The 12,182-nt window shown below is 38.9% G+C and overlaps 4 protein-coding genes across 6 annotated transcripts in view; 1 reads left to right on the top strand and 3 right to left on the bottom strand.

Moving 5' to 3' along the window:
- LOC119830797 (metabotropic glutamate receptor 2) overlaps positions 1–12,182 on the bottom strand; it is a 77,961-nt gene that overhangs the window by 53,606 nt on the left and 12,173 nt on the right. The gene's annotated exons all lie outside the window — the stretch shown is intronic.
- LOC119830962 (exportin-6-like) lies at positions 617–4,096 on the top strand. The gene is made up of 6 exons (XM_038354155.1): positions 617–862; positions 1,181–1,362; positions 1,533–1,715; positions 2,044–2,236; positions 2,425–2,652; positions 2,988–4,096. The coding sequence occupies exons 1-6, from the start codon at positions 617–619 to the stop codon at positions 3,084–3,086; spliced, it is 1,131 nt and encodes a 376-aa protein (XP_038210083.1). The 3' UTR covers positions 3,087–4,096.
- Positions 4,326–6,037, bottom strand: LOC119830800 (ADP-ribose pyrophosphatase, mitochondrial-like). The gene is made up of 4 exons (XM_038353946.1): positions 5,702–6,037; positions 5,412–5,619; positions 5,184–5,332; positions 4,326–4,625 (listed from the first exon to the last, which is right to left on the bottom strand). The coding sequence occupies exons 1-4, from the start codon at positions 5,964–5,966 to the stop codon at positions 4,333–4,335; spliced, it is 915 nt and encodes a 304-aa protein (XP_038209874.1). The 5' UTR covers positions 5,967–6,037; the 3' UTR covers positions 4,326–4,332.
- Positions 7,744–12,182, bottom strand: part of LOC119830806 (condensin complex subunit 1-like) — an 8,618-nt gene continuing 4,179 nt past the window's right edge. Inside the window, exons 12-21 of the mRNA XM_038353953.1 lie at positions 11,720–11,920; positions 10,820–11,356; positions 10,469–10,648; positions 10,076–10,287; positions 9,518–9,688; positions 9,070–9,342; positions 8,729–8,993; positions 8,333–8,515; positions 8,019–8,121; positions 7,744–7,872 (exon numbers count right to left, since the gene is read on the bottom strand). Of these exons, the coding sequence (XP_038209881.1) occupies positions 7,793–7,872; positions 8,019–8,121; positions 8,333–8,515; positions 8,729–8,993; positions 9,070–9,342; positions 9,518–9,688; positions 10,076–10,287; positions 10,469–10,648; positions 10,820–11,356; positions 11,720–11,920 (2,205 nt within the window). The 3' untranslated portion in view covers positions 7,744–7,792. The remainder of the gene's footprint in view (positions 7,873–8,018; positions 8,122–8,332; positions 8,516–8,728; positions 8,994–9,069; positions 9,343–9,517; positions 9,689–10,075; positions 10,288–10,468; positions 10,649–10,819; positions 11,357–11,719; positions 11,921–12,182) is intronic.

The raw sequence follows: 12,182 nt of genomic DNA, 5'->3' as shown, positions 1-12,182 counted from the left end.
TTCTTGTATATATATATATATATATATAATTGGAATCTCGGAATCGGCTCCAACGATTTTCATGAAATTTAGTATATATGGGGTTTTGGGGGCGATAAATCGATCTAGCTAGGAATTTTTTTTTAGAGAATGTCATATTCGTGTTTTATTCGTGTTTTTTTTCCTGACATCTCAACATCAACCGCGGGTCACAGCTAGTTCTATTAAAGACAGTATATAAGACTACATAAGTGTACTGTAGCACAGTACACCTATTTAGATACCATCATTAACATTGCCACGAGCATGAGACAAGAATGATGTTTAAGCGATTGACATCTAATTTTTTAGCAAAATTATTAAAACCTAGAGTTAGTTACATACAATTTTGTTAATTAAAGGGTAATAGTATTTCACATAACTTATGTGGAAAACAACGCTCCATCCTTTTAAAGTTAGGAAGCGCTGTTATTTAGACAGTTTTTCACTGTCATTGTGACCTCGTGTTGTAGCGCGGTCGAATAACAACCGAACGATAACTCATTAGACAGTTTAGGTTTCGATACTTTTGAGCGTGATTGCGATTTTAGTTGTACGTGAGTGTTTTATGTGAGCGCATTGTATGTATACATGAAAAATGAGACAATTCCAAACGCAACAGACAGCGGCGGTGGTCCGCGAGGCGCTAGTGTCAATGTCGCTGTCCCGCGGGGCGGGGGCGGGCGCGGGCGCGGGGGCGGGCGCGGGCGCGGGCGGCGAGGCGGCGCGCGCGCTGGTCGCGGCGTGGGCGGGCGCGCTGTCCGCCGCCGGGCCCAAGCTGGCGCTGCCGCCGCTCACGGACCTGCTGCACGCGTTCGCGGCCGCGCCAACTAATGCCAAGAAGGTGAGTTTCAACTGTATTCAATCGGACACGCTAAATACAAAACATTTTTTTTTTGGTTTTGTAAGTTTGGGGCTGGTCACACCGTTGCTGACATCACACGTTTTGTCATTTATTTTCATACGTAACTGATTTAATAGGGAAAAAATATGAACTAACCATATCCGTTATTAGTTATGAACCCGGCGTTGAAGATTAAGTGTTAATATTGAGCCATAGTTTTATGGTGGGACTATAATTCAAATTCAAATTCAATTTCAAAAGTCCACGTTTAAAGATTAATTCAATGAAATATATTTTTACTTAAAATGCCTATTTCAGATCATAGCAGAAGGCATTCAATGGGCTGCCGAGAGCTCCCTGCGTATGTTGTGCGACCCGGCTTATTCGAACGCGGAATCGGAGATAACGGATTTCTTCCTGGCTCTCTTCACCGCATTGTTGCCGCAACTTGGGAGTTTTGCCTACACTGCCATTGAAGTTTTTCTGGAGGTCGCACAAAAGTACGTCATATGTTTCTGAAACTTTCGTCTTGGCTTTCTTCACCTTTTGATAAATCAAACAGATCTGTTATTTATTTTTGTGTATAAATATTTATTATTTATGCATGTCTAAACGCGAGTGACGAGTGAGTTGGAACGGGATGTGTTTAAACTGCTGCGTGCTCGATCAGGGAGACGGGCGACAGCGAAGGCAGCCTGGAGCGTCTGGTGGAGTGCGTGCGGCTGGGCGTGGAGGCGGGCGGCGCGGGCGTGCGCGTGAGCGCCGTGCTGGCGCTGCTGCACCAGCGCGTGCTGCCGCGCGCCGCGCCGCACGCGCCCGCGCTCGCCCGCGCCGCGCACCGCCTGCTCTCCAGGTGACGCGCACGCGCCTTATAGTTTTTTTTTTAATTAATAAATCGTTTATAGTTTTTTATTATAGTGTTTTATTATAGTTTTTTTTTATTAATAAATCGTTACGACAAAGCATACTACTTGAAAGAAGATACTACTTATTTCTAATTTAACAAAAATAGAGTCATATCAACGATATTGATAAATTGTCTTTATTTTCCTATGACGAAATTCAGAGTGACCATCATTTAGCGAAACTGTTGCAATTGCCATGCCGCGGGCACTCTGCAAGGATATAAACAATGTTACATAGCACAGTGAGAGTGGGAATGTGATCGTTTGCGTGCGCAGCGTGCTGGTGCACCGGTGGCGCTACTTCTTCCCGCACAAGGTGGAGGCGGCGGAGGGCGCGCGGCGGCTGGACGAGCTGCGCGGCGCGCTGGCGGCGCTCGGCCGCGCGCTGCTGCTGCCCGATATCGAGCTGCTGCGCATCAACATCACCACACTCGACCTGCTCAACACCAAGTGGAAGCTCTTCCACAAGGTGCGTGCCGCGAATCAATCAATGTGATAAGATTGCTACTTGTATGCATTACGTGCTACGAACCATACTATGTCATTGCAAAAGGATATTTCGCAGTGACCAGGAGCGGCAGCTAGTTTTAGGACGACAACATATTCGTTAAAAAAATGACCGATGTCACAGTATGTGTTATGTGTGGGGTCGCACAGGCGGTGTTCCGCGCGGAGTTCCTGTGCGAGTTCCTGTCGGTGCTGGTGGCGGGCGCGTGCGAGGGCGGCGCGCGCGCGCTGCTGCGCGACGAGGCGCTGGGCTGCGCGCACGCGATGGCCACGCTCGACTTCACCGCCTTCCGCCTCGCCTTCCTGCCGCGCTTCCTCGCCTCGCTCGACCTCGCGCCGCACCACGCCGCGCACCTCGCCGACTTCCCGCCGGATACGGTATATACTCTCTGCTACTCTGTAGTCTATGCCCTCGCTAACTCCAATGCAGCAGACTATATAGAAACTATATAGAGTGTTTAGACTATATACCGTGTCGGTATATAGTCTAAACACTCGTTCTAAATTACACGGTACTCTTTTGTACTTGACGCCTCACACGATAAATGCTAATGAAGAGACAATATATAATGAAGGTATATGATGAAGGTATAGTCTATATAATATTGAGTTAATTTATCGATTTAAACTAAATGGTTTAATAGTACGGTATATTTTAGCCGTATAAAAAATTACGATTGATTTCAATTTAATTCACACGTGTGTTGTTACAGGATCTGCCAACTTTTACACAAAACATTATCCGTTTGATGAACGACGTGAACTGTTATAGAGCTTACAAATCGCTGCCTATTCCCGTGATAGACGCCTAAAAATTCACCCAATATTCAATAGTGCTGTGATATGGTCGTTATGTTTGGCATTATATATGAAAATTAAATATTGTTATTCATTGGTCTTTTCCAAAAACAAAACATATTTAGTAGAAAATTGGGAGAAGATAAAGAAATCGGTTTAAAAGGATGAATTTGTTTAATTTATCGTATACTTGTAACTTGTACCATGTGTTAAAAATAATTTACTAGTCAAGTACTTTATAATATAAATATCGTCTTTTATTAAGACTAATGTTTTTTCCTAATAAAGTGATCCTTTTGTCAAATACAGATCGCAAATAACTATTTACCTACTCATTTGTAAGTACAGCCACCATCTCTAAACAAGTAGATATAAAAACATATATTACCCATTTAGTTTTAGCTCATTTGTATATCTTTACTTAATATTGTCTTTAATATCTTTGTATCCCGATTTTTTCCTTCTATTAGTAAGTTGTTGGTTATCCATAATGTTTAATGCAGTTTTCATGGTTGCCAAGTCTTGGGGTATGTGTACAGTGGAGTGTCTATATTTGTAGAACAAATCCAATTAAATCATAAAAGTGTGAACGAAGAAATAACATTTACCTATTTGCATTCATAATAAATTGCCGAAGCAATTTTTATGTCGGTCGTGCTTCATTGTGTAATCATAAACTAAAATTGAGGCGTATGTGATTATGAAATATTAGCCTTGGAGTTTGTTGCTTACTGAGATTTGGCAAATGTAAAAACTTACATGAATCGTGCATTTACACGGTGCAATATAAAATTATTTAGTATAATGACAACACTGCATTAATAATAAATCGTAGAAGCAATGCACGGGACCAATTTTTATCTGAAGTTTAGTCTATGGAAGTTAGATCTAGATTGATTTGAATATTTTAAGTGTTATTGGATGGTGACTGTTATTCTTATTGCTTATATTTTGTATCAGATTGGGTGACTTACAAGATTACGTAATGTAATGTACATTAAATATAGAAATAAAAAAAATGCTCATTTACGATTTCCTTTTTTTGAGACCTTAGTAATAAGTAATAAAAAGAAAGTGATACAGAGTTCATTCGTAAATGTTAAATCTGAATAGTAAATAATTTAATGATTTATATTTATCGAAGTATATATACTTAAAAGATAGAGAATTCATAATAAATTCATCATTATGTAGTGATAATAAATAATTTTTAAAAGTTTAAGTCTTGTGTGTTTGAAAATAAACTCGCATTCATTAAAATTATTTAATCATAAATTTTTTATATCTATCAAGTACGGCATCAACAATTTCTTTATGACTTGCATATAATTTTAAATCTGGTGTTACGTCCACCCATCTTACTCCAATTGCGTCATCACCAGCTTGTAAATGGAGGTTCCCAACAACCGAACCTGTATCATCATGAAAGTTAAAAGCTACTGTTTCCATCCACGCGTTGTCTGTATTACGGGGGTCATCTACATAGCCACTGTAGATCTCAATGCCTCCACTGAAAAAATCTTTTAATTTTTCCCTCAAAGCTTCTTTTTCGTCTGAAATTAAAATAAAGTAAAAAGATATAGGATCTTCACAGGAGGCCTGAGTCCCTGGGAACATATATGGACTGATGATGATAAAGATAAAGAATATAGAATGATACATACTTCTTGTCTGACATTCAACATAAGAGTGCTTTTTTGTGTCTTCGTCAGCAGTGGAGTTGGATCGCCTGATGGTAAGCGCTACCACCGCCCATTAATATTTGGAGAGGCGTAAGACCTTTGCAGAGTAAAGGAAAGGACTGGGAAGGGTAAGGATATGGGCCTCCGGCTCCCCCACTCATCGAACAAAACACAATATTTCACGACCGTTGTCTGTAGGGGTGTGATACTTCCCCGGTGAGAGCTGGCCCAAATCATGCCGAAATATGCTTGACTATCATATACAATTATAATAAAACAACTAGCCCTAAAAGTAATAAAAAACTGGGCTTCACGAAAAATTAAAAAGCCTAACAGATTTACAATAACAGCATCATATATCAAATAAAATGTATAATGTAAATGTACTTTTAAGTTTATAATTATGTGATTCTTATTCAAATATAATACCGTTACTAGCTTGGAGAGAATTCATAGCCTCTTCCTGGAATTCTCTGATAGCAGTGGCTGCAACTTTTTCACCAGGATCCACCATTCCACCAGGAAGTGCCCATTCTCCTGTGTCACGTCTTTTAATGGCTATAAATTGAAGGACTTTTCTGGAATATATCAGAAAGTTTATTTTAATTACATTGCTAGCAAAGCTTAACAGTTCAGTACAAATATGCAAATATTTACTTATTATTTGAGTCAATATGCCATCTTGTTACTACAGGATCAGCTGCATGATTTGGCCCCCATCGACCAAGTACTCCCCTACCACAAATACCAGTTCTTCCAATAGGATTTAAGGGAAATTTATTAATTATTTTGTATTGGCCTATATAGCTAGTTCTATCCACTTCTCCATCTAGTTCATTCCATTTGGGATTAAAATTATGCGCACCTTTAAGTAAATTTACATAAAGTAACATTAATTTTAAAGAAAAGCAAGCAATTAAGATTGTTTTTATTATTTTTGTATCTACCAATGTCCGGGTCAGCCCATGGTTTTCCTACAATAGATGGTGCAGTATAGAAGGGTGGTTTATATTCGGTAAAATCGGTGTCCCATTTTAACTTATCATCAGGAATTACTTGTCGTTCTATATTTGAACGTGGATATACTCCTGATCGGCATTTGATGTGTGTTAACTTGCATAATCCCGGTCGCGCCATTATAAAAATACCCAGCAAAAGAAAGTTACACTTAACATAAAATAATTGAAGTAATTTATGAAAAAATGCTGTCATGAGAACTTTAGATTTAAATTACACCGATACATTGATAACCCTCATTCCACATATTATATTTGTTTCCGAGAGATCATAACAAACAAAACTTCAATGTCAAATACACTTTTTTTTAATATTTAATGGCTTGATTACGAGACCTTTAAGCCAAGTCTTATTTTTGATAACAATTTTTTTTTAATTTTATGTATTTTCACGTATTTGCTGTAATAACTTATTTTTTCCCTAGATCGTTCCAACAGGATTTTTAATGTGTTTATATAACGCACTATAACACTTTTTGTTTTTTAACAGATCACACAACTGGCGGCGGGAAGTATCACTTTCTTCTATTATTTCACTTGCCAATACGTCTTCTTCTTCTCTTTGTTAATGGCTTCACCCTATGAAATATAAACATATGGTTTTGACAGCTGAAGATGATATGATTCATATCACCGACTTTTTCATTACAAAAGGTATTATTTATAAATATTGTTATTAATTATATTCCGTCTTGCTAGGTGTGCGGCTGCTTTGTTATGGCTAAATCGTAATCTGTTGATTGTGGCGATAAACTCACGGCTAGCTATTTCGAGATAATTGTTTTAAATATGAAATAATCTATCCCAGATTGCACTGTTAGGGCTAGAGGTTAAAATCGGGCTGAATTCCCATAATAGGGCTAAGGTGGCGGAACTGGAGGGTTACATTATCAATTTGTCAAATATTAACGTATCATTGAGAGTTGCCATTTCCCAAAAAGTCCCGTATTAGCGACCAAAAGCAAGACGTTTACATATTATAGCTAACTTTCAGGTAGAATAAAATATAAATGATCATAAGAAATATAAGCAGTGCATAAATAAAAGCAGTGGTGGCTCAGTGGTGAGAACCTCGGACTTCAAAATCGATAAGTCGGGGTTCGAGACCGGGCGAGCGTGCAGGAAATAAATTGATTTTTCAATTTATCTGCACATGTGGATAGCATGACCACTGCTTAAAACGGTGAAGGAAAACATCGTGAGGAAACCGGCATGTCCAAGAATCAAAAGTTCGACGACATGTGACATCTGCCAACCCGCACTTGGCCAGCGTGGTGGATTATGGCCTGAACCCTCATAGGAGGCCTGTGTCCCAGCAGTGGGAACATATATGGGCTGATGACGATCATAAGAAATATGGAATGTGTTGGTGTAAGAAGTCTGCGACAAGAGAAGTTATACGACCTATAAGCCCCCCTTTTTTGTGTCATAACGGGTGACTGAGCTGGTGTTTTGTCTAATGGTAAGCGATCGCCACCGCCCAGGAGCATTCGCGGAGCATCTTTACGAATGCGCTTTCATGGGGTAAGGGATAAGGAAAGGATTGACAATGGGAAATAAGGAATAGATTGGGAAGAGTGAGGAAATGGGCCTCCGGCTACCCCACTCACAGTACGTAACACAGTAGCATGCTACTATTTCACGCCGGTCTTCTGTGGGGGTCAGCTCGCGCCGGGTAAGAAGGTACAACCCCGGAACTTCCCCAGTGCAAGCTAACCCCATTCTATAATGTTGTATTTATACAATAATTATTAAAAAAAGAGTATAAACATAAAGCTATAGTTAGTAGATACCAAAATTCATACATATTTTCCTTCTAGGATTTGATGAAGGCCAGCTGATGAAATCTCCCCACATATTAACTAATAAATTTACAGCAGGCATCATATACAAAAAGTTTTGCTTATTCCATTTTTGTATGTAACTCTGGCTAAAATAGCCAGAGTTCGAAATGATAAAATAATACCAAAAAATCTGTTTAAATTCTTTCTTATATTTAAAATGCTTAAAATAAATTAGATATTAATTTCTTCTCCTAGACCCCTTTCTTGTTGCGGGTTTTTTGAAAACTTCTTCCTCTTTCTTTTCAAAATCTTCATCATCTAGAAAATAAATAAAGTATTAATTTTTAAATATATTAACATCAAACTTAACGAAAACAATTCATAGAATATAATATTACAATTATAAATTTTTAGACTACCCAAAAAAATACAAGTGTACTAGTACAAATATAATGCATTGTTACCTGACTCATCTGATTCATTAGTGGCAGTTCTAGTTCTCTGAGTTACTTTCCTTTTAGATTTTCTTACGGAATGAGATATATTTTCTCTGTTGGGAGGTTCATTCTGAAATCAATCAATTTTAATATTTAATGGTAGTCATTTACTATCGTTAATCTGATATCAGAAGAGTAAACATTTTGGATTCATTTATAAGCTTCAGGCCACGGCATTGCCAGCGTGTATTTCAAATATATCTAAAAGAAATGATACAAGAGGTGTCAAATTATTAATTGGAACTTCATCTCCAATATTTTGACTTGAATTATAGTCAAACCTCGTCAGGACTCTCAGACCGCACTCTCTGTCGTCTTGGAGCTGCTGCTTTTCGCCGCGGCGTCGCTTTGGGAGCGTCGTCTTTTTCCATCTCTTCGCCGTTAGTTTGTTCTGTTTCACCTTCTTCGTTCTCTCGGACTGCAAAACACTCTTCTATCTTGTCGCCCAATTCTGTTACTAGAGTCTGCATAGAAAAAAACAAAATATTTTTGGAATGACAATCATTATATATATATATTATGATACAGTGATTTGTGATTTGATTAAGATTATTTTATAAACTTTTATAGTCTTATAAAAATATATTCTATGAAATAACGCAGTATTAACGAATATAAAACAAATGAATAAATAAAAGATGGATGTTTAACTGTTGCGCGATTGTACGTTCATTTACCTTTATCTCATTTTTAGCCATTTTTGAGGTATTATTCATGAGTGTAGTAAATGAGTCCATTACTCCTTTACAATGCAGCTTATCCTTATAGCAGTCTAGATTTTCAATAAGTTTCTTAAGAGATCGTTCGTTATACGTGAAAAGTGAGAGGCAATACGCAAGATCTCGCCATTGTCGTTCTTCAGTAGATAGTTTAAACCTTTGGCATAACTTCTCAACAAGTGCTTCCATCTGTCTGTCCTTCTGTATCAGAGATGTTATAAACCTAAAAAATATGTTAAACATTTAAAATTATCTCAAGGCATTTAGAGTAATATTTTAGTAACAGGTATGTTATTTACTTCATGATTATCCTATATTGTTCCTCAGGTACATTCAGTTCAGGATCGCTCAATCGCGATATAATATCCGGCATTACATTATACAATGCGTTCCCTTTCTGTGACAATTGTTTAAAGAATAATTTCGTCATGGATGCAACGTTCGGGTCCTTGTCCGCGCAACACAGCGCCATGTCTGCAATCTGACCTTTCACTCGCACCATTTCGTGTAAAACCAAAAATGAGAGCATTTTAACAGCGCACTGACGAACTTCTAATTCTTCGTCGCTTAAACTGTAACAATGAATAGATACATAAAGAAACTGTTACACAATAAGAGTAAAACAATTACCTTCTTTTTTAATTGATAAATATTGGGTTTTACACCAAATTGTTTTATACACAAACTTGTACAAAATATAAGTACATAAAATAATAGAACTATAAAAATGTATTTATGAATACTTACATGTGGTAGATGTGATGTGTCCATGGCTGAGTAAGATTTGGAAAACGCAGTGTGAGATCAGCAAAAGCGATGGTTAAATTGGTTCTCATTGAGACATTCTTAGATCTTTTCAAAATGGTGACCATTAATTGCAAACCATCCTCACATACAGAACTCGACACTAACATGAACCTGTATAAATAATAATAATTCAAAAGTGATTTCGATCTTTTAAAGTGGAGTATTATACTATTGATATTCTTTAATAATTTTTAATCACTTTCCTGTTGTTTCTTCATTTGTTTGCTACAAACAACACCAGTAACCACTATTTAAATAATCGGAAATGATATTATTTGATGAATTTATGTCCACTTGGATTAGAAATAAGAATAAAATTGTACATTAATAAATACTCTACGCAGAATAAGAAGATTTTGCCATATAAAACACAAGCTTTCAGCCAGCAATTGCTGCTGTGTTATCAGCACAGTTCCAGTTGCTGTGCGATAAATATAAGATTGTGTAATGTGGACCTGCCATTAGAGTAGCGAGCTAGCATGTAAGCGAGGTACTGGCCTGGTGAGCGCGAGCGCGGCGGCGGCCTGCAGCGCGGGCGGGCAGCGCGGCGCGGCGGCCAGCAGGTGGCGCAGCAGCGGCACGTAGCGCGCCAGCGCGGTGCCCGGCGCGGCGACGTCGCGCTCGCACACGCCGCGCACGTACTCCGCGTCGGCGTCGTCCGCCACCGCGCCCTCCAGCCCCGCCTCGTCCTCTGTCATTGTCGTGTTCGCCTTGAAAACACGCCATGGCGATAATGTTACATTGTTCTCATTGTTTATTATTTTTCATGTTCTACATACGCATTACAGGCAGTGAGCAAATAAAATATACTATAACTCAAACTTTTGTTGATTCTATTAAAAAATAAATTGATTTCTAGTAAGTAATATTAGTACAAGTTGAATCGCTCACCGAAGTCTGTTTGCTGGAAGTGACGCTGGCCGCTCTCTGGCCGCGCGAGGACGCGCTCGCGTTGCTCACGTTCATGAGCGTCTGTCGCCGCAGATCGTCCGCGCGCCCGCGCCGGAGCGGCGTTGCGAACGCACCTATCTTCTTCTTTTTCTTCTCTTCCGCTTTTCTTTCTTCACGCACCTTTCATAAATATTTTAATTCAATGAAAGGTTTGTATAATATACTCCCTCAATTAAGATTATTCCACATTTATGATAAAAATCAAGAATTTAAAAAAAACTATACAAAATATTTAAACTTAACTTGAATTACATTCATTTCTAAATAAATACTTTAAAACATATTACACACCTGGTTGCGCCTACGCAATTCACTATAGACGTTAATATCCAGATATATAAGTTGTTGCAAGGCCACATGTCCAAGCACAAATATGAACCTAGTTAAAAGTTCCGTGGGCATGCTGGATTCTTCCTCACCATCGTTTTCCATATTCTCTTCAAGCTTTTTATACATTTCGGCCAAAATCTTAACACACACCACATCGGGAATATCACAGATTGCATAAATCAAGTCTATGGAATTTGCAGCAAATGATACAAATTTATTAAATTTTATATATGTTTCCATTAGACTATCAAATAAAGTTGTGAATATAGCATGATCAGGAGGATATCTCTGTCCTTTCTTGGAGAGCGCCATCAACAACTGAGCGCTCAAATTTCTTGAATTGTAATCCCCAGTCAGACCATACGATTGAATGACTTCTAAATTTGCAAGAGCCACAGAGGGCTTAGCTTTCGCTATCATGACCAGAAACGATAAAGCGGCATAGCTATCCATGTCGGTGGTTCCATTAATCTTTTTCAAAAACATTTCCCAGAAAACCTAAAATAGATAATTACATTGATAAAATATGACAAATTTTATGGTTGGTGCCGCGGCTTCACGCGTTAACGATAAGACGTGTGCGTTACCTGGATAGGCTACCGTTTCACGAAGATAAATGAAAATGGCAATTAAGTAAAAGAAACAAGAGTTTTGGCCAGTGCAGTTACCGTAAGTTACCTCAGTTTTAACATCAGATATTCCAGATCTCGATAATTATAAGTGTACATAAAATGCCAGCCAGCCAGAACAACTTTTCCTAAGACATCGTTTCTATTCATGTTATAGTATAGCTAGGTTCTTAGAGATCCAATTAAGATAAACAAAAAAAAAAAAGTTCATTTGTCCGAAACAAAAGCGCACCTGTATATGAGCGGGCGTGATATCGCCCTTGGCCACCCACTTGTCCACGAGGTGTTCGAGTGCGAGCGCGCTGCCGCGGTCCACGCGCGCCGCCAGCGCCACGAGGCTCTGCGCGACCGTGAACGCGCACGTGCGCTCCGGCAGGTTCGCGCACTCCAGGTACATCGTGCGGTATGCGCGCTCTACTGCTTCGCGCTTGTCCTGCGGGTCAACTCGGCTGTCTTAGTGAAACAACACACCATTGCTTTCCGATTGAAAGTCCATTGCAGGCCAATTATTAATTACTAGCTGCGCCCCGCGGTTTCACCCGCGTAAGTCCGTATCCCGTAGGAATATCGGGATAAAAAGTTGCCTATATGTTATTCCAGTTATCCAGCTGTCTACGTACCAAATTTCATTGCAATTGGTTCACGTGAAAGAGTAACAAACATCCATACATCCATACAAACTTTCACATTTATAA

Source organism: Zerene cesonia, chromosome 12 (genome assembly GCF_012273895.1).
Source record: "Zerene cesonia ecotype Mississippi chromosome 12, Zerene_cesonia_1.1, whole genome shotgun sequence".
Lineage (NCBI taxonomy): Eukaryota > Metazoa > Arthropoda > Insecta > Lepidoptera > Pieridae > Zerene > Zerene cesonia.
The sequence above is the reverse complement of the archived record's forward strand: the minus strand, read 5'-3'. Positions and strand labels throughout refer to the sequence as shown.